The 25,432-nt window shown below is 41.3% G+C and overlaps 4 protein-coding genes across 4 annotated transcripts; all 4 read left to right on the top strand.

Moving 5' to 3' along the window:
* Positions 1-1,220: 1,220 nt before the first annotated feature.
* On the top strand, positions 1,221-2,745 carry LOC146976463 (extracellular calcium-sensing receptor-like). Its single transcript, XM_085796703.1, has 4 exons — positions 1,221-1,302; positions 1,556-1,825; positions 2,122-2,328; positions 2,413-2,745. The coding sequence occupies exons 2-4, from the start codon at positions 1,565-1,567 to the stop codon at positions 2,743-2,745; spliced, it is 801 nt and encodes a 266-aa protein (XP_085652829.1). The 5' UTR covers positions 1,221-1,302; positions 1,556-1,564.
* Positions 2,746-4,274: 1,529 nt separating this feature from the next.
* On the top strand, positions 4,275-5,186 carry LOC146976462 (vomeronasal type-2 receptor 26-like). The gene has a single exon (XM_085796294.1). It carries the CDS (start codon positions 4,278-4,280, stop codon positions 5,184-5,186), a length of 909 nt encoding a protein of 302 aa, XP_085652420.1. The 5' UTR covers positions 4,275-4,277.
* Positions 5,187-9,462: 4,276 nt separating this feature from the next.
* Positions 9,463-13,509, top strand: LOC146976461 (extracellular calcium-sensing receptor-like). Its single transcript, XM_085796296.1, has 9 exons — positions 9,463-9,628; positions 9,713-10,007; positions 10,250-10,336; positions 10,590-10,859; positions 11,029-11,235; positions 11,320-11,595; positions 11,951-12,178; positions 12,284-12,407; positions 12,596-13,509. Exons 1-9 carry the CDS (start codon positions 9,519-9,521, stop codon positions 13,507-13,509), a joined length of 2,511 nt encoding a protein of 836 aa, XP_085652422.1. The 5' UTR covers positions 9,463-9,518.
* Positions 13,510-17,240: 3,731 nt separating this feature from the next.
* LOC146976460 (extracellular calcium-sensing receptor-like) lies at positions 17,241-24,953 on the top strand. The gene is made up of 6 exons (XM_085796702.1): positions 17,241-17,501; positions 17,971-18,177; positions 18,266-18,541; positions 23,376-23,603; positions 23,706-23,829; positions 24,034-24,953. Exons 1-6 carry the CDS (start codon positions 17,241-17,243, stop codon positions 24,951-24,953), a joined length of 2,016 nt encoding a protein of 671 aa, XP_085652828.1.
* Positions 24,954-25,432: the final 479 nt, after the last annotated feature.

The raw sequence follows: 25,432 nt of genomic DNA, 5'->3' as shown, positions 1-25,432 counted from the left end.
ACAAAATACATGATCATAGTCATTTAATTCAACATGATTTTTTTTTTGTTTTTGACACAGGAACTCTAAAGAGGACCAAATGGCAAAGCATTAGGACTTAAAGCATTACAGTGTTCTACCAAAAACACAGTACATAATCTGAATGATGGCATCATGATTTTCTGTTTCTACTCTGTAGCCTACTGATATTTTGACATGCATTTGTCATCCCCCCAAATGGCTGCCCATGCCCTGATGGGCGGTGTGAGAGTATGATGAAAATAACTGATGGACATGACCTTACCCTGCATATAAAACTAAGTAACTGACATGATGATAAGAAAGGCATGCAGGCGGGAGGATAGACATGGCAATAAACTCAGACACATTTTCTTTCATGTATGTCTACCTGATGTTAATGTTGTTCTCTTCCTGTTTTTTCATGTGTGAGTCCTCCTCATTTTTCTCAACTTGTAAATTAAGGAGACAGTTTTATCTCAATGGGATGCACAAGCCTGGTGATGTGATACTGGGTGGATTGTTTGAAGTACACTATACCTCTATTTTTCCTGAGCTGACATTCACTTCGGAGCCAAATCAGCTCAGCTGCCAAGGGTAAGTCTTTCTCTCCTGGAGCATAATAATCTTATTTGGAGTACAATACTCTTCAGTGGTTAATAATGGCATATTATGTAATAGGTTTGACCCTCCAGGTTTCAGACATGCCATGACCATGGCCTTTGCTATTGATGAAATCAACAAAAATCTCAACTTGCTCCCTAATGTGACTCTGGGATACAGTCTTTATGATAACTGTGCCACACTTGTAATTGGATTCAGTGCTGCATTATCAATGGCCAGTGGTCGAGAGGAGCAGTTTCTGCTTAAGGAGACCTGTTTGGGGACCCCTCCAGTCCTGGGGATCGTCGGTGATTCCATCTCAACGTCTTCCATTGCCACGTCTGATGTGCTAGGTTTATTCAGATTGCCCATTGTAAGTTTGCTCTTTTCAGCCTTAGCTATGCTTATCTTACTGAATTTCAAATATTAAAGTGGTAGGATGTGTACATTGCATCTCAGCTCGAGCTTCTCCAACAAGAATTCATTTGGTAAGCAGTGACCTTTTTACTTTAGATTTTAAAATGATTAATTATTAAAATGGGTTAAATCTTTTGGATGATTCTATGGACTTGCATGAGAAGCAAAAGTGTGTGCATATTGTATGTTTCCACACAGGTGAGCTATTTTGCCACATGTTCCTGTCTGAGTGATCGACAAAGGTTTCCATCCTTCTTTAGAACAATACCAAGTGATGCTTTTCAGGTGAAAGTCTATTCTGATATCATGCGAAAATGCTGTACTGTATTCAAAAATTACCTCCAGTGAAACAAGTCTTTTGTCTTGGAAGCAGCCATACCATATTTGTTTTGTACATTATTGATGCAACTAGATGCCTTTAATTACACACTGGAAACAATTACTTGATTCATTGTGATTTCACTGTAACAGCTAGATATGAGTAGATGAGATTGTTCCTACCCAATCCCACCAATCTGTCCTCTCTGTATTCATGTAGGTGCGTGCCATGATTCAGATACTGAAACGCTTTGGCTGGACTTGGGCAGGTCTGCTGATCAGTGATGATGATTATGGACTACATGCTGCCCGATCTTTCCACTCTGATCTGGGACCCTCTGGTGGAGGATGTCTGGCTTACACAGAGATTTTACCCTGGGGTGACAACCCAGCTGAACAAAGGAGGATTGTGGATGTGATGAGAAAATCCACAGCACGTGTGGTCATTGTGTTTGCACATCGGATACATATGATCCAACTGATGGAAGAGGTATCCATTTGTCAGTCTCTATCTGGTTGTTCATCATGCACCATCAGTGTAGAAAACTACTTTGTAATAGAAAAAAATACTGTAGTCTCTACTCTCAAGAATTGTCTTGTCTAAAATCAGTAACTACAGAGGTTATCTACATTTGAATGTGTCTAATTAACAGTTAGATTACATTGGTCCAAGGTCTTTGATTTCAGTTTTATATTAAATTGTTTTCAGTGCTACAAAGTAAATTCTGAAATATATGTGTATATCTGTGAAATATATGTAAACTGGTGATGAAATGCCATGTTAAGGTGGTGAGGCAGAATGTGACAGGCCTGCAGTGGATGGCCAGTGAAGCCTGGACAACCTCTCCTGTTCTGCAGACTCCTCGCCTCATGCCGTACCTGGGTGGAACACTGGGTATTGCCATCCGTCGAGGAGAAATACCAGGACTCAGGGATTTTCTTTTAAGAACACGTCCTGACCTTCATGACAGCAATAATGATGGAAAAAGCTTGGTGAGATTATAATCTTACAATCAGATGTGTTATTTCAAATAATACAATATTGTAATTTCTTCTAAGACTTCCAATATATTGCAGGTGAGGCAGTTTTGGGAATACACATTTCAGTGTAGATTTGCTCCTGCTCCAACAGACTGGATAGAAGCTGGAGGAACATTATGCACAGGAGATGAAGATTTAGAGAATGTGAAGACTGAGTTTTTGGATGTGTCTAACTTTAGGCCGGAGTACAACATTTACAAGGCAGTGTACGCCCTGGCATATGCTCTTGATGACATGGTGCGCTGTGAGCCAGGGAGAGGGCCTTTTAGTGGGAACGGCTGTGCCACTTTGCAAACTCTGGAACCCTGGCAGGTGAGAAACCAATTTACACTCAACTTTTTGAGTCTCTGTAAACTGCTCCACCAGTGAAAATGTTCCAGGAATAGATATTGTGGAAAGAAGATAGGTATTAGTAGACCAAACTAAGGGTGTATAATCCTGAGTAGAAGACCATAACTCATATCCTAGAAGTTGCAAGACAAAATTGTTTTTAAAGACAGGGTGGTTGATTAGATTTTCATTTTTAAGTGCAATACATTTGATCAATAGTATACTAAATCCAGGAAATCTACCACACAAAACATGTGAAATTATACAAGCAAACACAAATGGTACATTTCACTGTTATTTTTATTAATCTCACCCCACTGTAGCTTATTTATTACTTGGAAAGGGTCAACTTCACCACGCCGTTTGGTGATCAAGTGTCATTTGATGAGAATGGAGATGCCTTACCAATATATGATATCATGAACTGGCAGTGGCTCCCTGATGGAAGAACTAAAGTTCACAATGTGGGAGTTGTTCAGAAGTCTCAATTTAAAGGTGAAGAGGTCACACTTCATGAAGAAAGAATCTTCTGGAACTTTTACTCCAAACAGGTTGTTCCCATTTATATTTGTTCCTAAATTGGTATTGCATGACAAAATACCAGCAACAAATAGTGTACAATGACTATTACAATATAACTTCCACAATCCCTTCAGCCTCCCCGGTCAGTGTGCAGTGAGAGCTGTCCTCCAGGTACCCGCATGGCCAGAAAGAAGGGGGAACCAGAGTGCTGTTTTGACTGTGTGCCTTGTTCGGAGGGCATGTTCAGCAACGAAACAAGTTAGTATCAGTTTAATATATTTAAGCAATATATCACGACAGGCCGTGGTATATGCTCATTATACCACTCTAAGGGCGTTTGGCCCGAACAACGCCCCTTAGAGTGGTATGATGAGCATATACCACCGACTGGAGTGATATGTACGGTTACCAATAACAACAATATGAAAGAGGAATACACAATCAATTTCCTGTAGTTTTATTCAACCCGAAATACATATTATCCAATAAAATAGTCTCACTGTGAAAACAAATAGTCCCACCTCTCCAGATGTTAGCTCCAAGTTAGTCTGCTTTTTTTCAGGTGAAAGTCACTGCTCAGTCCCCTTTACCGTTGTTAACCGTCCCCGGAGGTGAAAGTTAACTGTAAACATGTGAATTCAACTACTTTAGTCAATTTTTTTAACATTGTAAAAACATCAACTGTCTTTGGCTACGGACTGAAATAGTCCGTTGTCATGGATACATGACAACAACTTCCATTCATACCAGTCATACGTGCCTGACGCGGAGTGATAGCCTATGCTGTGGTAAGGCTTTAGAATAGTAGCCATGGTATATGCTCATTATACCACGGCTAATAACCAATCAGATTGCCGGATTACCTTTCCGTTTTATAATCATGGTTATATCATGGAATATCACATTGCATTCAGGAGTCTTTCAGGATGATTACACCTGTTTAGACAGTAACAATTATCATGAGAACTGAAAATTGTCATCAAAAGGTAAAACAAATTTAAATAAGGAAATTGCTGAAAAAGTGAGTCATCCCTATCTCCACAGACTCCATGGAGTGTACCAGTTGTCCAGAAGATTTCTGGTCCAGTCCTCAGCGTGACCACTGTGTTCCCAAGAAAACAGAGTTCCTCTCCTACCATGAGCCTCTGGGAATCTGTTTGACAACCGCTTCATTGCTGGGCACATTGATCTGTGCTGTTGTCCTGGGCATCTTCATCTATCATCGCACCACACCCATGGTGCGTGCCAACAATTCTGAACTCAGTTTCCTGCTCTTGGTCTCACTTAAACTATGTTTCCTTTGTTCACTGCTGTTCATTGGTCGACCCAGACTGTGGACATGTCAGCTGAGACATGCAGCATTTGGCATCAGTTTTGTTCTGTGTGTCTCGTGCATCCTGGTTAAAACCATGGTGGTTCTGGCTGTGTTCAAGGCCTCTAAGCCAGGAGGTGGAGCCAGTCTGAAGTGGTTTGGTGCTGTGCAGCAGAGAGGGACAGTACTGGTTCTTACTTCTGTTCAAGCGGCAACCTGTACTGCCTGGCTTGTCTCTGCCTCACCAGTGCCTCATAAAAACACACAATATCACAATGACAAGATAGTTTATGAGTGTATAATCGGGTCCACATTTGGTTTTGCAGTGTTACTTGGTTATATTGGTTTACTGGCTATCCTTAGCTTCCTGCTAGCTTTCTTGGCAAGAAATCTTCCAGACAACTTCAATGAGGCCAAATTCATCACTTTCAGCATGCTGATCTTCTGTGCTGTGTGGGTGGCCTTTATTCCCGCTTATGTCAACTCTCCAGGCAAATATGCAGATGTAGTGGAGGTATTTGCCATCCTGGCCTCTAGTTTTGGCCTCTTGGTGGCGCTGTTTGGTCCCAAATGTTACATAATCCTGCTGAGACCAGAGAGAAACACCAAGAAAGCCATCATGGGTCGACGGACCCCTAAATCATAAAAAAAACAACTCTATTAAAGCAGAAGTAAGCAGAATGTTTGTGTTAATATAAGTCTTAAATAGTTATATCTTCCGACGGGAATCACTTATATAGAGTGTTTGGTCCAAAACACGGGTCTGTCAGTCACTCTGCTCTGCTGTAAGCCGAGGAGAAAACTTCTTGTATACTTCCTTGTATCCTACAACCTTTATCCAATGAGGAGAGAGAACGGCATGAAGGGCTGTGTGTGCAGCCAAGGGATGCGCGTGAATGTGGTGACGTAGGGACGAGGACCAATAGATCCATGACGAGGGCGGGGACTGCTAACTCCATCGGCTGACAAGAAGTTAGCCAAAATGGCCGGATCGCTTACTTCTGCTTTAAATAACAATTAATTGCTTTCAGCATTTATTTTAAATGTCATCTTCTCATGAGACAATCAATTTAATAAATAATAAATTTATTAATAGAGCTCTTTCCATCAAAGTGCTTTACATAGGTTAAAAACAGCAAAAAAGCACAAGCAATCACAAAAAATATAAAAACAGTTACAATAAAATAAAATAAAAATACAAACAAGTGACACAAATGTCACAGTAAGTAATTTTCCTGTGACAGAATGACCTCAGTTTTCAAATATTTTTTATCATTCAGAGAGTTTTTACACTGCTTCAGGACACTGAACAGCAAATTGTTAATAAATCAAAGTCAACAAATAAGATGAAACCTTGGATTAACAACCACAATATTTCATGTTCAGTGATATACAGTATGCTTTTTTTTTTTTTTTTTTTTTAAATTTCTGACACCTGGAGCATTTCACATTTGAAGAGATTCAGCTTGACTGAGAAGTCAGTGAAACAACTGTTCCCTGTTCCTACACTGTTGTACTGTGAGCCATTTCATTAACCTATGACTGTAACCTTAAAAGACATATTTAAAATTGTGATGGTATTAGATTTGTTATTATTGTACCCTAGTAGGCTAGTTGGGTGTATTTTATTTTGTTAACCTCAGGAAGACAGGAAGAGAGGTCACTCCTTTTCGCATCACTTCCTCCTAGCCATTTTTTCTTCGACAAGAGTTTTCCAGGAGCACACGGCTGCAGCCATATTGTCATCCACGCCTTCACAGTTTCTAAAGGCATTGTCTGTAAGTTTCACATGTTTTCTGTAATATTTCTAGTTGTGTATGTATATGAATAAGTATGTTTCTGACAATATTTGTTATATTGATGCAACATTGTAATTTGTTATTTCTTATTTTGTCAACAGTTTTACACTTTTCCTGATTAAACAACTCAAGTCAACACAGGGGCCTGTTCTTTGAAGTTTGGTCAGGAGAGTGTTTAGCTCTCTGTACAGCAAAATACACGTTAAGGCGAACAACATTTAGCAAAGACAGAACAAAAATGGAACCATGGCAACCCTTTGTTAACATTTAGACAAACGTATGATTAGATTTGCTTTGAGGTGCCATGTGTAGTAAAAATTATATGGAAAGTTACTGGACAGCACATGTGTTTGCTGATGTATATAATCATAGCTCCCTCTGTAGATTTACCAGGATAGTTCCTCTACCTATGTGTTCCCTAAAATAGCTAATGCACTGAGACCGAGTAGAACAACCCCTCGAGAGATTGCCGACTGCCAACTTCTCGAGTTTGAGCAACTTCAGCACAGACAGCAAAATACTGCTGTCTTTGTAGCTAAGAGCCAACCACAATCAAAAAAGCCACTCATAGCCACAAATAATGCTCAGAACAGCACCATACTTCGTCAACAGTACAAATAGGGCCCCAGCACATAATTTGAGGCATCAAACACTTGTTAGCTTTGCCTGGTTTATATTGAAAAGAGACGAAAACAAAACTCACCCACTCTTCTCCAGCTGCTTGCTAGTTGTGGGAAAGCCCTGACAAGTTGATTACCGAATGCATTAGTGTTCTTATCTGTCTTCCCTATTTGTTTCTAACAACAATTAGTGAGTGTTGACAGGGAAATGAACGTAGTTGAGTTGGTCACAGTCAGCTAAGCGTGCATGCATTTTTGGACCTAAACTTTTCTACTGCATTCAGTCATAAAAAAAAAAAAATACATGTCTGGCGGCAGAAGTCACGAAATTGAAACATTGTAATAACTCCTGTGAGCGGTTACAGCCCGCCTTTCCGAAACCCCGCCTTTCTGAAAATAGACTTCCATTCATCATAATAGCAGGGTTTTTTATTTTTTCTAAAGACCCCGCTATTCCGAAAAGGCTATTGGGGAAAACCCTCCATTGCGAAACCCCCCCACTCCGAACGGACAGATGGACGCAATCACAAAGGAAACGGTGGCTGCTCACTGATCCTTTTTGGGATCAAACGGATCATGTGCATAAATAACTGCAAAACAAGCAAATACTTCTAAAAAGAGACAAGGAGATTTATTTTTAATAGGCCAGAGACTGTCTCATTTTGGATCAGCTATGGTCCATGCTGCGATTAAAGGAGAATTCCGGTCATTTTTGACCCCTAAATCGTTGTCCTGATGGTCACCCAGTGTTGGGGGGCGCAAAAAATGTGACTAAAATTGATGCAGGCAAACCGGAGTTACACCATGGCTAGACGGTGCTAGCGATAACGCTAAAGTATGAGGGCAATTTTTTCAACCACAACAAACACTCAAAAAACAATCAAATATTTATGGTACATGACTCGAATCCTTATGACATACCACTGAACTCATAAACTGTACGGTTGTACTGAGTATAAACAGTATAAACTTTGTGTTTTTGCATGTAATCACTTACCTCAGATAGCCGAACTCTGGAACATCCTGGAAAGACATGACTAGTCTCCCTGCCACAGAAACAAACACTTTTTCCTTGTTGTGATGATTTCTTTACAAAAATAAATGGTCGAGCAGTGCAGTGGTAATGTCCATAATATCTCTGACCGTTTATTTTTGTTGTTAACTATAAACTGTTACTAAACTACTACTAAACTACATTGTCTGTAACAACATCTATTGCACGTCTGCCCGTCCTGTTGCTCACCCTGAGGTTTCTCCGGTTTTTCCCTGTTAAAAGGGTTTCCATGGAGTTTTTCCTCAGTTGATGTGAGGGTCTAAGGGCAGATGATGTTGCTATGATGCCATGTAAAGCCCTTTGAGACAAACTGTTTGCAAAAAACGGGCTATACAAATAAAATTGCCTTGCCTTGCCTTGCCTAGTCATGGTGTAACTCCGGTTTGCCTGCATCAATTTTAGTCGCGTTTTTTGCTCCCCCCAACACTGGGTGACCATCAGGACAACGATTTAGGGGTCAAAAATGACCGGAATTCTCCTTTAAGGTTAGCTTAAATGGAGTGAAGCCTGCGAGCTAGTTCAGGCAGCCAACTCGAGCTGCGCTGCGTCACTCTCATGACATCATACACACCCTTTCAATTTGGCGGTCTATTTAAGATGGGTGACTTACTCATCGCCCCCTATTTTCTGCCCCACCACCCCAGCATCCACCTGTAGGCTCCGGGTTAAGATAGTCGCTCATCACTCCCATATACTTTAATGAAATCCTATTATCAGGGAGTGATGAAGTCGGAGCCTTGACACCAAACTCAAATGTATAATGAAGCTGCAATAAACACTTTTAATCATGAGTTGTCTGACTGAAGTGTGTTTATGTGGGAAAACCACGTCAAACAAAAATATTAATCATGGTAGAATATTCTTAAATAGTATAAAAATATATCTGGAGAGGAAGTTAGTATGTTACAAGATACACTCACAGCATTGATAAAACTGTTCCCATTGCAGTTTTTTTGTTTGTCTGTTTTTTTGTTATTTTATTTCACATAACTTATTAATTTTCTCCTTTATGTAAATATGATACAAAATACATGATCATAGTCATTTAATTCAACATGATTTTTTTTTGTTTTTGACACAGGAACTCTAAAGAGGACCAAATGGCAAAACATTAGGACTTAAAGCATTACAGTGTTATACCAAAAACACAGTACATAATCTGAATGATGGCATCATGATTTTCTGTTTCTACTCTGTAGCCTACTGATATTTTGACATGCATTTGCCATCCCCCCAAATGGCTGCCCATGCCCTGATGGGCGGTGTGAGAGTATGATGAAAATAACTGATGGACATGACCTTACCCTGCATATAAAACTAAGTAACCGACATGATGATAAGAAAGGCATGCAGGCGGGAGGGTAGACATGGCAATAAACTCAGACACATTTTCTTTCATGTATGTCTACCTGATGTTAATGTTGTTCTCTTCCTGTTTTTTCATGTGTGAGTCCTCCTCATTTTTCTCAACTTGTAAATTAAGGAGACAGTTTTATCTTAATGGGATGCACAAGCCTGGTGATGTGATACTGGGTGGATTGTTTGAAGTACACTATACCTCTATTTTTCCTGAGCTGACATTCACTTCGGAGCCAAATCAGCTCAGCTGCCAAGGGTAAGTCTTTCTCTCCTGGAGCATAATAATCTTATTTGGAGAACAATACTCTTCAGTGGTTAATAATGGCATATTATGTACTAGGTTTGACCCTCCAGGTTTCAGACATGCCATGACCATGGCCTTTGCTATTGATGAAATCAACAAAAATCTCAACTTGCTCCCTAACGTGACTCTGGGATACAGTCTTTATGATAACTGTGCCACACTTGTAATTGGATTCAGTGCTGCATTATCAATGGCCAGTGGTCGAGAGGAGCAGTTTCTGCTTAAGGAGACCTGTTTGGGGACCCCTCCAGTCCTGGGGATCGTCGGTGATTCCTTCTCAACGTTTTCTATTGCCACCTCTGATGTGCTAGGTTTATTCAGATTGCCCATTGTAAGTTTACTCTTTTCAGCCTTAGCTATGCTTATCTAACTGAATTTCATATATTAAAGTGGTAGGATGTGTACATTGCATCTCAGCTCGAGCTTCTCCAACAAGAATTCATTTGGTAAGCAGTGACCTTTTTACTTTAGATTTTAAAATTATGAATTATTAAAATAGGTTAAATCTTTTGGATGGTTCTACTGACTTGCATGAGAAGCAAAAGTGTGTGCATATTGTATGTTTCCTCACAGGTGAGCTATTTTGCCACATGTTCCTGTCTGAGTGATCGACAAAGGTTTCCATCCTTCTTTAGAACAATACCAAGTGATGCTTTTCAGGTGAAAGTCTATTCTGATATCATGTGAAAATGCTGTACTGTATTCAAAAATTACCTCCAGTGAAACAAGTCTTTTGTCTTGGAAGCAACCATACCATATTTGTTTTGTACATTATTGATGCAACTACATGCCTTTAATTACACACTGGAAACAATTACTTGATTCATTGTGATTTCACTGTAACAGGTAGATATGAGTAGATGAGATTGTTCCTACCCAATCCCACCAATCTGTCCTCTCTGTATTCATGTAGGTGCGTGCCATGATTCAGATACTGAAACGCTTTGGCTGGACTTGGGCAGGTCTGCTGATCAGTGATGATGATTATGGACTACATGCTGCTCGATCTTTCCACTCTGATCTGGGTCCCTCTGGTGGAGGATGTCTGGCCTACACAGAGATTTTACCCTGGGGTGACAACCCAGCTGAACTAAGGAGGATTGTGGATGTGATGAGAAAATCCACAGCACGTGTGGTCATTGTGTTTGCACATCAGATACATATGATCCAACTGATGGAAGAGGTACCCATTTGTCAGTCTCTCTTTGTGCTTGTTTATCATGCACCATCAGTGTAGAAAACTTTGATTTCAGTTTTATATTAAATAGTTTTCAGTGCTACAAAGTAAATTCTGAAATATATGTGTATATCTATGAAATATATGTAAACTGGTTATGAAATGCCATGTTAAGGTGGTGAGGCAGAATGTGACAGGCCTGCAGTGGATGGCCAGTGAAGCCTGGACAGCAGCTGTTGTTCTGCAGACTCCTCGCCTCATGCCGTACCTGGGTGGAACACTGGGTATTGCCATCCGTCGAGGAGAAATACCAGGACTCAGGGATTTTCTTTTAAGAACGCATCCTGACCTTCATGACAGCAATAATGATGGAAAAAGCATGGTGAGATTATAATCTTACAATCGGATGTATTATTTCAAATAATACAATATTGTAATTTCTTCTAAGACTTCCGATATTTTGCAGGTGAGGCAGTTTTGGGAGTACACATTTCAGTGTAGATTTGCTCCTGCTCCAACAGACTGGATAGAAGCTGGAGGAACATTATGCACAGGAGATGAAGATTTAGAGAATGTGAAGACTGAGTTTTTGGATGTGTCCAACCTTAGGCCAGAGTACAACATTTACAAGGCAGTGTACGCCCTGGCATATGCTCTTGATGACATGGTGCGCTGTGAGCCAGGGAGAGGGCCTTTTAGTGGGAACGGCTGTGCCACTTTGCAAACTCTGGAACCCTGGCAGGTGAGAAACCAATTTACACTCAACTTTTTGAGTCTCTGTAAACTGCTCCACCAGTGAAAACATTCTAGGAATAGATATTGTGGAAAGAAGACAGGTATTAGTAGACCAAAATAAAGGTGTATAATCTTGAGTAGAAGACCATAACTCATATCTTAGAAGTTGCAAGACAAAATTGTTTGCAAAGACAACGGGTGGTTGATTAGATTTTCATTTTTAAGTGCAATACATTTGATCAATAGTATACTAAATCTAGGAAATCTACCACACAAAACATGTAAAATTACACAAGCAAACACAAATGATACATTAGTTTCTCATTTCACAGTTATTTTTAATTAATCTCACCCGATTGCAGCTAATGTATTACTTGAAAAAGGTCAACTTCACCACACCGTTTGGTGATCAAGTGTCATTTGATGAGAATGGAGATGCCTTACCAATATATGATATCATGAACTGGCAGTGGCTCCCTGATGGAAGAACTAAAGTTCACAATGTGGGAGTTGTTCAGAAGTCTCAATTTAAAGGTGAAGAGCTCACACTTCATGAAGAAAGAATCTTCTGGAACTTTTACTCCAAACAGGTTGCTCCCATTTATATTTGTTCCTAAATTGGTATTGCATGACAAAATACCAGCAACAAATAGTGTACAATGACTATTACAATATAACTTCCACAATCCCTTCAGCCTCCCCAGTCAGTGTGCAGTGAGAGCTGTCCTCCAGGTACCCGCATGGCCAGAAAGAAGGGGGAACCTGAGTGCTGTTTTGACTGTGTGCCTTGTTCGGAGGGCATGTTCAGCAACGAAACAAGTTAGTATCAGTTTAATGTATTCATGGTCATATCATGGAATATCACATTGCATTCAGGAGTCTTTCAGGATGATTACACCTGTTTAGACAGTAACAATTATCATGAGAACCAAAAATTGTCATCAAAAGGTAAAAAAAAATTAAATAAGGAAATTGCTGAATAAAGTGAGTCATCCCTATCTCCACAGACTCCATGGAGTGCACCAGTTGTCCAGAAGATTTCTGGTCCAGTCCCCAGCGTGACCACTGTGTTCCAAAGAAAACAGAGTTCCTCTCCTACCATGAGCCTCTGGGAATCTGTTTGACAACCGCTTCATTGTTGGGCACATTGATCTGTGCAGTTGTCCTGGGAATCTTCATCTATCATCGCAGCACACCCATGGTGCGTGCCAACAATTCTGAACTCAGTTTCCTGCTCTTGGTCTCACTTAAACTATGTTTCCTGTGTTCACTGCTGTTCATTGGTCGACCCAGACTGTGGACATGTCAGCTGAGACATGCAGCATTTGGCATCAGCTTTGTTCTCTGTGTCTCGTGCATCCTGGTTAAAACTATGGTGGTTCTGGCTGTGTTCAAGGCCTCCAAGCCAGGAGGTGGAGCCAGTCTGAAGTGGTTTGGTGCTGTGCAGCAGAGAGGGACAGTACTGGTTCTTACTTCTGTTCAAGCGGCAATCTGTACTGCCTGGCTTGTCTCTGCCTCACCAGTGCCTCATAAAAACACACAATATCACAATGACAAAATAGTTTATGAGTGTATAATCGGGTCCACATTTGGTTTTGCAGTGTTACTTGGTTATATTGGTTTACTGGCTATCCTTAGCTTCCTGCTAGCTTTCTTGGCAAGAAATCTTCCAGACAACTTCAATGAGGCCAAATTCATCACTTTCAGCATGCTGATCTTCTGTGCTGTGTGGGTGGCCTTTATTCCTGCTTATGTCAACTCTCCAGGCAAATATGCAGATGCAGTGGAGGTATTTGCCATCCTGGCCTCTAGTTTTGGCCTCTTGGTGGCGCTGTTTGGTCCCAAATGTTACATAATCCTGCTGAGACCAGAGAGAAACACCAAGAAAGCCATCATGGGTCGAGGGACCCCTAAATCATAAAAAAAACTCTATTAAATAACAATGAATTGCTTTCAGCATCTTACAGTACGTAATTTCCCTGTCATAATGACAGGAATGACCTCAGTTCAAATATTTTTTGTCATTCAGTTACTGAGAGTTTTTACACTACTTCAGGACACTGAACAGCAAGTTGTTAATAAATCAAAGTCAACAAATAAGATGAAAGCTTGGATTAACAACCACAATATTTTATGTTCAGTGATATACAGAATGCATTTTTTTAATTGGCACCTGGAGCATTTCACATTTGAAGAGATTCAGCTTGACTGAGAAGTCAGTGAAACAACTGGTCCCTGTTCCTACACTGTACTGTGAGCCATTTCATTAACCTATGACTGTAACCGTAAAAGACATATTTAAAATGGAACCATGGCAACCATTTGTTAACATTTAGACAAATGTATAATTAGATTTGCTTTAAGGTGCCATGTGTAATAAAAAACGATATGGAATGTTACATGTGTTTGCTGATGGTTGTCATCTAGCTCCCTCCGTAGATTCACTATAGTTCCTTCCTCTACCTATGTGTTCCATAAAATAGCAGAGAATAGTCTTAAAGGGATATTCCGGCATAAATGTAACCCATTGTCTAATGCACTGTGAGACCGAGGAGTACAACCCCATGAGAGATTGCAGACCGCCAACTTCCCAAGTTTGAGCAACTTCAGCACAGACAGCAAAATACTGCTGTCTTTGTAGCTAAGAGCCAACCACAATCAAAAAAGCCACTCATAGCCACAAATAATGCTCAGAACAGCACCATACTTCGTCAACAGAACAAATCGGGTCCAAGCGTATAATTTGAGGCATCAAACACTTGTTAGCTTTGCCTGGTTTATATTGAAAAGAGATAAAAAACAAAACTCACCCACTCTCCTCCAGCTGCTTGCTAGTTGTGGGAAAGCCCTGACAAGTCGATTACTGAATGCATCAGTGTTCCTATCTGTTTCTTACAACAATTAGTGAGTGTTGACAAGGAATGAATGTAGCTGAGTTGCTCACACTCAGTAAAGTGTGCATGCATTTTGGGACCTATACTATACTGTACATTTGGTAATAAGGGGCCAGGCAGCGTAAGCTGCCGGGAACCTACTGTTTTCCCTAGTATTCTTCTTTTTCTTTTTCCTAGGAAATCCTACTTCCCACACATGAAAAATCACCAAACTTTACACAAACTCCAGTCCCATGCCAGATTTACGTAAGTCCAAGGACATGTCAATATTTCTCGTGGGAAGGCCACAATAAACATTTAAATTTAAAAACTTTTAAAAATTCCTACCAAACCAACCATACGTGCTACAGTTTAGCAACTTTCACCAAAATGTAGCCCCAATACTGCAGAAACCTTTGTACACTTAAACTCAGTACAAATAAAGTCTATCACTCCGTTTTTTTCCCCAAAACAGTAAAACCGGTCCCACAACTTTTGCTCAATTGTCACCAAATTTGCTACACTGCATTTTCATACAGTCCAAACTTGAGTCACCAACGTTTCCATGCTGTCAAGATGCAATTTATGTATTATTAGATTTTTGTCTTAATAACAACATTTTTTTCATTCTGGGTTCACAACTGCTGCCTGGCTGGTGACTGCCTGAGTCCATTTGTGAAGCTACACACGTCTCACTTCCAGCCGAGTTAGGAGCTGGTTCTTAGTGTCAGAGGTTGTGAGTTCAAGCCTCGGCTAAGACAAAATGGACATTGTAATGCCAATGTTCCTCTTGTCCATTTTGTCTCTTGTTACTCAGAATTGCCTAAATTTGTCCAAAACTGCCTGGCCCGACCACTGCTGCAAAGCAGCTTTAATTCACTTGTTAGGGCTTCCGCATTAGCAGGAAGTGGCTGGAGGAGAGTGGATGAGTTCGGTTTTTGTCTATTTTCAATACAAACCAGGCAAAGCTAGGAATTGTTTGATGCCTTATATTATGTGCTGGAACCCTATGGTGCTGCTCTGAGCATTATTTGTGACTATGAGTAGCTTTTTTTTATCGCTGTTTCCTCTTGGCTACAAAGACACAGTAGTATTGTGCTATCTGGTTGTCTGTGCTGAACTCGATAAGTTTACAGTCGGCCAACTTCACCTCTCAAGGGTTTGTTCTACTCGTTCTAACGGTGCATTATACCATGGGTTACATTTATGCCAGAATATCCCTTTAATTCCTTAACACCACCCAATAACAAATGTGTAACGCATGTAGGCCTTTACTGAATAAGAATTTAAACTCGTATTCAAAAAGGAGTTTTCTTTTTGTTCCTTTTCATTGAATTGCTATGGCTAATTGCTTAGTCTGTTACTCTCTATCTGTTATGACCTTGTCCTTGGCCTTGTTTTCATTTTCAGTTTCACTGTAATTGACAAACAACATTTCTTTAGGTCTGAGCTATGAAGCAAACAAATCATAACACATCTTCAAAAGATTTATATTGGGTAGAGACAGAAATTACTCCAAGTATAGAGCTATGGGACATAAAAAGTATACAACCAGTCAGCTACAACATTTAAACCAATTGTTAGTGCAATGTTGATTTGTCAAGTTTTTTGGAAATGTGTATTAAGCCCATCCCCCACTTCTGCCCATGCCTTAATTACACAATGACGAAAGAGGATGACATATAGCCCTGCATATAAAATTAGGTAACCTGTGCATGAAGAGTAGATACAGGGGTGAAAGAAGAAGGGCAGTTATGAGGGCCTTACTTGTAAGACATTTGCTTTTGTGTGTCTCTCGCATCTTCATTTCTACTTCTTTTTTCTACTCTGAGTCTTTCTTTCTTTCTCCATCTTGTAAATTATGGAGACAATTTAATCTTAATGGGATTCACAAGGCTGGAAATGTAATTCTGGGTGGGCTGTTTGAAGTTCACTATAGTTCTGTCTTTCCTGAACTGACATTCACGTCAGAGCCACATCAGCCCAGCTGCCAAGGGTAAGTCTGACACACATAAGATGTTATTCTTGATATTTTATAAGATTTTAATTCTTAAGAGTGGTATTTTGTGTATTAGCTTTGACCCCCCAGGGTTCAGGCATGCCATGACCATGGCTTTTGCTATTGATGAGATAAACAACAACTCTACTCTGCTCCCTAATGTGACTCTGGGATACAGTCTGTATGACAACTGCGCCACACTTGGTATTGGATTCAGTGCTGCATTATCATTGACCAGTGGTCGAGAGGAGCAGTTTCTGCCTCAGGATAACTGTTTAGGGACCCCTCCAGTTCTGGGGATTGTGGGTGATCCCTTCTCAACATTTTCTATTGCCACGTCCAATGTTCTGGGCTTATTCAAACTCCCTATTGTAAGTCTCTTTTCTTTAATTGTCTATGACATTTTCATTAATATAAATGTTCAAATTAATTAAAATATTTTGACTATGTCTTCTAACTTGCACAAGATGAGCACAATATGCCTGCCTTATATGTGCTTCATTGTAGGTGAGTTATTTTGCCACATGCTCCTGTCTGAGTGATCGGCGAAGGTTTCCATCCTTCTTTAGGACAATCCCAAGTGATGCTTTCCAGGTGAAACACCACTAGCAAAATGAGGGCTGCATATATGTCCCTAGTACTTGAAAATAATCATCTCCTGTCAAACACATATTATTTACTTTCTCCATCATTAATGACACTTTATGTATAGTGGAGCAACAATTAAAAGAAATTCTAGGCTATAACCTGATATTGTCTGCATTCACTCAGGTTCGTGCTATGATTCAGATTCTGAAACGCTTTGGTTGGACATGGGCTGGTCTGCTGGTTAGTGATGATGATTATGGACTTCATGCTGCCCAATCCTTCCAATCTGACCTGGGTCCATCTGGTGGAGGTTGTCTGGCCTACACAGAGATTTTGCCCTGGGGCAGTGATCCAAATGAATACAAGAGGATTGTTGATGTGATAACAAAATCAACAGCTCGTGTGGTCATTGTGTTTGCACATCAGATGCACATGATTCAACTGATGGAAGAGGTTGGAGGATGAAAAGGCATTTATATTTATAAATCCAAAGCTTGACTATCCAATCTTTTTATCTTTCTCTGAAACTATTTATTCATATCATTTCCAATATGTGGATTTTTAATTTACCAGATTTGGTTCATTAAGAATAGTAGACTCATTTGGAATTTGTGAGAACTCTCGTTTGGAAAATGTTTATTTGTTGTTGTTGTTGTTGTTTTTTTTACCTGTCATAAACACATGAAAGATTCATCCTCCTATTTATACTTTTCCGTGGACCTATGCTCTACATTTACTAATCTTATATTAAACTAACATGTCATATACGTATTAAAGTTAAGTTTAGCTTCTTTCAGTAAAGCTGCTGCTGCTGCTTAAGATAACCAGGTTTAAATGAATTAATGGTGTGTAATTTATTGCACAATGTAGACTAAAATTGTTTCACAAAAGTCTTAAAAGGCTGCTGTAATACGATACACAGGTGGTGAAGAGGAATGTTACAGACCTGCAATGGATTGCCAGTGAAGCTTGGACATTAGTTGATGGACTCCACACTCCTGCTTTCATGCCGTACTTAGGAGGCACACTGGGCATTGCTATCCGCCGTGGGCATATAACAGGGCTCAGGGACTTCCTGTTGAGAGTTAATCCTGAACAACATCACAACAATGGCTATGAAAATAGCATGGTGAGTCTTTATCTTATAATATTTTTGAATTACAAGAATAACTTATTGTTGTAACTTGTTTTAATGTGTAATTTTTAATGCATTTCAGGTGATGCAGTTTTGGGAATATACTTTTAATTGTAGATTTGCACCACCTCCAGCAGGCTGGGTGGAAGTGGGGGGAGCATTATGCACTGGGCAGGAAGAGCTCGAGAGTGTGGAGACTGACTTCTTGGATGTCTCACAACTCAGGCCAGAGTATAATATTTACAAGGCTGTGTATGCTCTGGCATATGCTCTTGATGACATGCTGCACTGTGAGCCAGGTACAGGGCCTTTCAGTGGGAACAGCTGTGCCACTTTACAAACACTGGAGCACTGGCAGGTGAGATATCAATTTACTCAACGCATACTGGAGATCACATTTTGGCACAACAAAGGTGATGTGCCCCTGTAATCTAATAGCATTTATAGAATTATGTAGATAAACTGTGAAAAAAAATTGTTTTCTTTTTTCTGATGTCGTGTCAAGGGTTTGCTTAGGTGTGACACAAAGTAAGGTAAGGTGTAGCAAAAGATTTGGGTAAAATTAATCCTTTTTTTTTTTTAAGTAAGAGCTTCTATCCAGAGGCATTGTGGTTTGAAGACATAAGGGTATGGAACACTCAAGACCACAAGAAACAGCAGTCTCCTACAGTTATATCTGATGTTTTCTACTTATTGAGACTATCTCTCCACCCAGTTAGATATTACACACGTATGTATGGGGACCCACGGGGGTCAGGTGACATGGATAACTTTTTAAGACAACCCATCTGTGAGGTGGCCGATCATGGTATCAGAGCACCTGTGTGCCACACTATCACTGATTATCTTGATTGCACAAGAGCAGGTTGACCTGTGACTGTGTAGATGAGGTGACAATCTTTGCCACTTGTGTAAGAGAGAGTGTAAAGTTGCCTTTTGGGATGGCTGTTTTCTCAGAAGGATTGGTGGAGTTATGATCTTTCTGTTGTCTGTTGTTGTTTGAAAAAAAAAAAGACTGGAAGGATCCTATGTCCAGTGACCACTACACCACTGCTTTGGCGTTGTCATGCATCTGTGTGCCATATGCTAAAATGTAGCTCTATCTGTTGCCTTTTCACTGTAATACTGCCACCAATGACTCAAGGGGTTAATGTGGTTGGAGTCTTGAGTTTCGTTTCATGGCTAGTGCTAATCTCATGTTGTGAATGGTATGGAAGGACATTGTTCTGGTACTGAAGCTATAGAAGGCCATATCGATAGTTTTTGTTTTACAAGTTTGATAAATGAAGGTAATAGAACTTGTTGTTGTATTATTCAAATAATTGCCTGTGAATATGAGGCAAGTTTATTTGCTCGGCTTCTGGTGTGAGCCTTGTAGCTTGTATATAATGCATTGATATTGTTTCATCTATTTTGAAGTGTTTTGCTGCGCTTTTTCACCACATTTGTTGCATTTTGTTTGTTGTCATCTGTACTTACCTCAGTTTCAGTTTTGATGATATTTTGTTTATGATACTATATTTAACAGCCTATATTTATGGATATTTTTTGTATTGTTTGTATTTCAGTTTCACAGTCAAGTTATGTCCATCAGTGAAAGGTAATGCTACCCTTTCATTCTAAGAGTCTTTTCTGAGCATATTCATTGTTGAGCTAGCTGGATAAACTGTTTAAGCATGAAGAGGCCAGCATATATGTGGTCCTTTGAAACCCCCAGCCCCCACAGTCCCCCCATTCAGGACTTTTCTGAGTGATACAAGGGTAGAGATTGTGGGTTTGAGTAGAGAGCAGGAGGATTATGAAGAGGTGGATGTGGTTTGGGCTCACATTTCAGACAGTGATCTTTCTCCAGGGCAGCTGGAGGAGGGGGAGTGAGTCTGTGAGCTCTGTCAATTTAGAGGGCTAATGGGCTTTATGCACAGCTCCACTACTTCCTGAAATAAGCCAGCTCCTTTATTTCCTGTCTTAAATTATTGGACCAACTGATTAGTCCAGGTGTGTCTGACCTCACAACAATGGTCAGGCACACCTGGATTAATCAGTCACCACCGGTGCAGAGCGTGAAGAGAGAGAGAAGGAGATGGAGGGATGACGCCAGTTTAGTGTGTTAGCGAGGTAAGTTGAGTCTAACGCCTAAATTCCACTGGATGCGGAACGGCTGCAGATCCGCTCCGGTACGGCGGCGGAGCTGTTACGTATTAATTATAATCACCGTGTGAGCGTGCACCGACAACAGGTCCGCTGCGTCGTGGGTCCAGAACGGCACCGGCATCCGGCAGCCCTCGCAAAACATACGCAGAGCTTCTATTTTTGCCGGACGCCGGAGCACGGTGCATCAATCAGCACAGAGCAGGTCGTGTATGACAGGAAATCGTGGGCAAAATACAAAATAAACGTGTTCCCGCTGTGCGGCGGAGCTGCAACAATCAACATCACGGACGGAAGCGGTGTGAGTTGACGGAGTCGGAGTACGCAGCCGTTCCGTAGCGGACCCGTTTCGGAATCGTTCCGCATCCAGTGGAATCCCGGCGAAAAGCCAGGCTCTCCTGTACTACAAAGGTGTCTCTCTTTTAACCCGGCTAGATCACCATGGAAACTTATGCTTATCTCATAACCTCATCCCGACTAGGTTCAGAGTTTAATCATGAAATCGTCTATAAACGCGCCGCTGTTTCACTATTTAACTCATTTACAGCTGCGTCACCTTTACTTTGAAAGTCCAGTGGAGCTGGATCAGAACGGAGCGTTTGACCGGAGGGAGAGATCACGCTGATCCGCTGCTGTTGTCTTTCTCTCTCCTCTTTTTTTTTTCTCAGCCTTTATTTTGAAAGGACAACTGGAGAGAGACGGGTAGACTACGCGGAGATAGAGTGAGGAGGGATTGACACGCAGTTCCATTATTATCTGAAGCTTTCAGGCAACATTATCACCCCTAAAAATAATATTGGTGAGAAATGAACAAGGAGGAGGGGGAAAAAAGACGTGTAAACGATTATTGATTTTTTGAACGGTTATGATTTGTTATCCGTGTACACGTTTACACGTGTAGATGTTGACACCCCTAGTCCAGACCCAAGAGGGTGGAGACTCAAGTGGTTGGGGCTGTCTGGGACCATTCCAGGCGAGCGCCAGTCAACCTGTCTGTGTCCTGGGAGTCCACCCACTGTCCCCTGTTCTTCTCTCTAGGGAGAGACAATTGTAACCTCAGGGCAGACGCCATTGCCTATCCATGGCTACGCAGTCTGCTGTATGCTTTTCCCCAGCCTTCTTCCAACCGTCCTGTGGAGAGTGAGAATGGAGGAAGTGAGACTTGTCCTTGTGTCCCCATTCTGGCTCTATATGATTTAGTTTTCAGACATCCCACCACTGTTGGACAGGACTCTGTGGGAACTCCTGGTGCATCCTGGTGGAGCTCTGCCTCATCCCTTTCCCGAGGCACTCAAACTTTGGGCCTGGCCACTGAGAGGACCAAGCTGTTAGTTATGGGACTGTCACGGTCTGTTGTCCAAACTTCGCAAGAAGCTCACGCACCACAGATAGAGGGTTTTTGTGAGATGGTGCAGGTAACATCAAGCAGAACCTCTTACCCCAAAATTCTGCAGTTCTTTCAGGAATTCTTAGGTGCAGAGAAGTCATCCTCCACCCTCTGTGAAATGGTGGTTGCAGTTAAGGCAGCTTGAGTGGGGATATACAGTTGCCTGGGGATATGTCCAACCTGGTGTCTCGATTCCTCAAGGGGGCTAGGAGGCATGTCGGCCATCTCTGTAGACCATATCTTCCCCCCTGGGATTTAGAGCTACGTAGTTATGTGGGCCCTGACAGGGACTCCATTTGAGCCTTTGGAGTCAGCAGACCTGAAGTGGCTATCCTTGAAGACCACCCTTCTACTGGCATTGGCTTTGGCCAAGAGGGCGGGGGAGCTTCAGGCTCTGGTGACGCTTGAGGTCCTGTGCCTGTTCCTGCCTGAAATCCCACATTTCTCCCTAATGTTTTCTCAGACTCTCAGCCAAGTCAGGGTTTTGAACTTTGGTCTCTCTACTCTAGCCAGACAGAGGAATGGGGAGTGCAGGCATTCTTTGGTGTGCCCAGTTAGGGTGCTCAGAATGTATAATCAGCATAGAGACCCCATTGAGAGACTGACCAGTTGTTTGTCTGCTTTAAGCCAGAATGACTGGGTCAGCCACTGTCCAAAGCCCACCTTTCCCACTGGATTATGGATGCCATCCAGCAAGCCTATTTGGGTGCAGGAGCGCCATTCTACACCTTACATTAAGTACACACAAAAATGGTACTGGTCCAAACGAAACTTTATCTCCATCTCTCTCTCTCACTCTCTCTCACACACACACACACACACACACACACACACACTATCTATGTTATGCTTGATGATAGATCAGAACTCTATCATGAAGCTATGCAGTCCAAATGCGGATGCAATACCACTCATCATTCAAGTTCATTCATTCATTCAACTTTCTCTTTGGTTCTAGTCATTGGTCTGAACACAGTGGTCATCATAGCGGAGTGAAATGACATCTGTCAATCATTTACCCTGCATCAAACCGCTGCTGATTGGTCAGAACTGAACGGCCTGTGGGCTGAATTTGCTGAATGATCACCAAATGACAAGGGTGGGACAGGATACCTGTCATTCATTTACACTTGGAAAATGAATAACAGCAGATTTGATGCCCCCGAGCTACATAGAATTAGCCCATTTAGAGATATCCTGTGATTTCTTCAATTTGGGCTGTTGACGCAGGTTTCACCAAAACTTTTAACAATCCTTTGTATGTTATTTAGGTAATATATTTCTCATCTTTATTGAATAATGCAGGGAGGGCTTAGCCCTGCTAAGATAACCATGATTTGACATGTGTAACTGTCCATTTTCACCTTCCTCACTGTGGAGACTCTGTTGTTCCATAACACAACCTGACTTCATCCTTTTTTTTTTTCAACTACTACAGCCATTAGAGGACTTTGTCACTTAAGTGACAGTTTTTATTCATAAAAGAAGAATGGTTGTTAGGGGGGCACACACTTGCATTTTTAAAAACGTATACTTCTGAGACAATTCTTTTGAAGTCAAAATTAACTTAATACATTAAGCCTTGCACATCAAACTTTTACCAAACCAAGAACAAAGTATTTTATGAGCCTGTTGAATCTGTCTCTCCAATTTGCAGCTCATGTATTACTTGGAAAAGGTCAACTTCACCACACCATTTGGTGATCAAGTGTCATTTGATGAGAATGGTGATGCCTTACCAATCTATGATATCATGAACTGGCAGTGGCTCCCTGATGGAAGAACAAAGGTGCAAAGTGTGGGTGAAGTTAAAAAATCTCCCTTCAAAGGTGAAGAGCTCACACTTGATGAGGACAAAATCTTCTGGAACTTTGAATCCAAAGAGGTTTTTATCATTATTATTGTCGTTGTTACATTTGTTTTAGAAATGCACACAATATAAGCATCACTTGATGTAGATAATAAATTTGCTGTTGTTCCACCACAGCCACCCAAGTCAATTTGCAGTGAGAGCTGCCCCCCAGGTACCCGTATGGCAAGGAAGAAAGGACAACCTGTGTGTTGCTTTGACTGTATCCCTTGTTCTGAAGGAAAGATCAGCAATGACACTGGTTGGTATCCATTAAAGATTGTATGATTGTATTGATTTCTGTTGTTGAGCAGGTTGACCAGGTTGCTGGTCTGGCAATTGTGTCTAATTTCAAATAATTGACAATGATATCCCTGATGCTGCAAAAGCAACTCCTGCTTGTTGAAACAGTGGAAAAAAGTGGGAAAATGCAAAATAAATATTAGAATCAAACATTTTTTCACAGACTCCATGGAGTGCACCAGTTGTCCAGAGTATTTCTGGTCCAGCCTGCAGCGGGACCACTGTGTTCCCAAGAAAACAGAGTTCCTCTCCTACCATGAGCCTCTAGGAATCTGCTTGACAACTGCCTCATTGCTGGGCACATTGATCTGTGCTGTCATCCTTTGCATCTTCATCTATCATCGCAGCACACCCGTGGTACGTGCCAACAATTCTGAACTCAGTTTCTTGCTTTTGGTTTCACTTAAACTATGTTTCCTGTGTTCACTGCTGTTCATTGGTCGACCCAGACTGTGGACATGTCAGCTGAGACATGCAGCATTTGGCATCAGCTTTGTTCTTTGTGTCTCGTGCATCCTGGTTAAAACTATGGTGGTTCTGGCTGTGTTCAAGGCCTCCAAGCCAGGAGGTGGAGCCAGTCTGAAGTGGTTTGGTGCTGTGCAGCAGAGAGGCACGGTTCTGGTGCTTACATGCATTCAAGCAGCAATCTGTACTTGTTGGATTGTCTCTGCCTCACCCATGCCGAATAAAAACACTCAATATCACAATGACATGATAGTCTATGAGTGTGTTGTTGGCTCCACAATTGGTTTTGCAGTGTTACTGGGTTATATTGGCTTCCTGGCTATACTTAGTTTCCTGTTAGCATTTCTGGCAAGGAATCTTCCAGACAACTTCAATGAGGCTAAATTCATCACTTTCAGCATGTTGATCTTCTGTGCTGTTTGGGTGGCCTTTATTCCTGCTTATGTCAACTCCCCAGGTAAATATGCAGATGCAGTGGAGGTATTTGCCATCCTGGCCTCCAGTTTTGGCCTCTTGGTGGCACTATTTGGACCCAAATGTTACATAATCCTGCTTAGACCAGAGAGAAACACAAAGAAAGCTATCATGGGTCGAGCCCCTCCCAAAGACATGAAATAGTACTCACGATATTGTCTGTATTTTTATTTTCATGTAATCTACTCATCTGAGCATGAGAAGGAATAAAGTTGTTATTCAAGACCATTTTGCCTATCATTTATTCTTCTTGTTCAATGATATGAAAATGTGACTGTGAGGTAGATGCCATAGCCAGAAAGGTATTTTCATTGCCCTTAATCGTGCCAATCTCCTAAGGTGCAAAAACAGGGCTTGAAGCAAGGTAGATGCCTGTGCCAGATTTTTTCCTGACCGTAAACCGATGCTGGGGTGACACGTTGTTGTCATCGATTACATCGACACAAAAACTGATGCGTCGTCTGACCAAAACGGCACCTCCACTCCGACACCCCGCTGTGTTGCGGCTTGTCTGTGAAACGTGCACTGCTCAGAGACTGGGCAGATCTGTCCCACTTGCTCTCTCCCCGACTCCGTTGTTGGAGATCTCCCACACAGTAAAAGAAATACCCCCCCTGCTCCGC

Source organism: Trachurus japonicus, chromosome 13 (assembly GCF_045865225.1).
Source record: "Trachurus japonicus isolate A0001 chromosome 13, Traja_1.0".
NCBI lineage: Eukaryota > Metazoa > Chordata > Actinopteri > Carangiformes > Carangidae > Trachurus > Trachurus japonicus.
The sequence above is the reverse complement of the archived record's forward strand: the minus strand, read 5'-3'. Positions and strand labels throughout refer to the sequence as shown.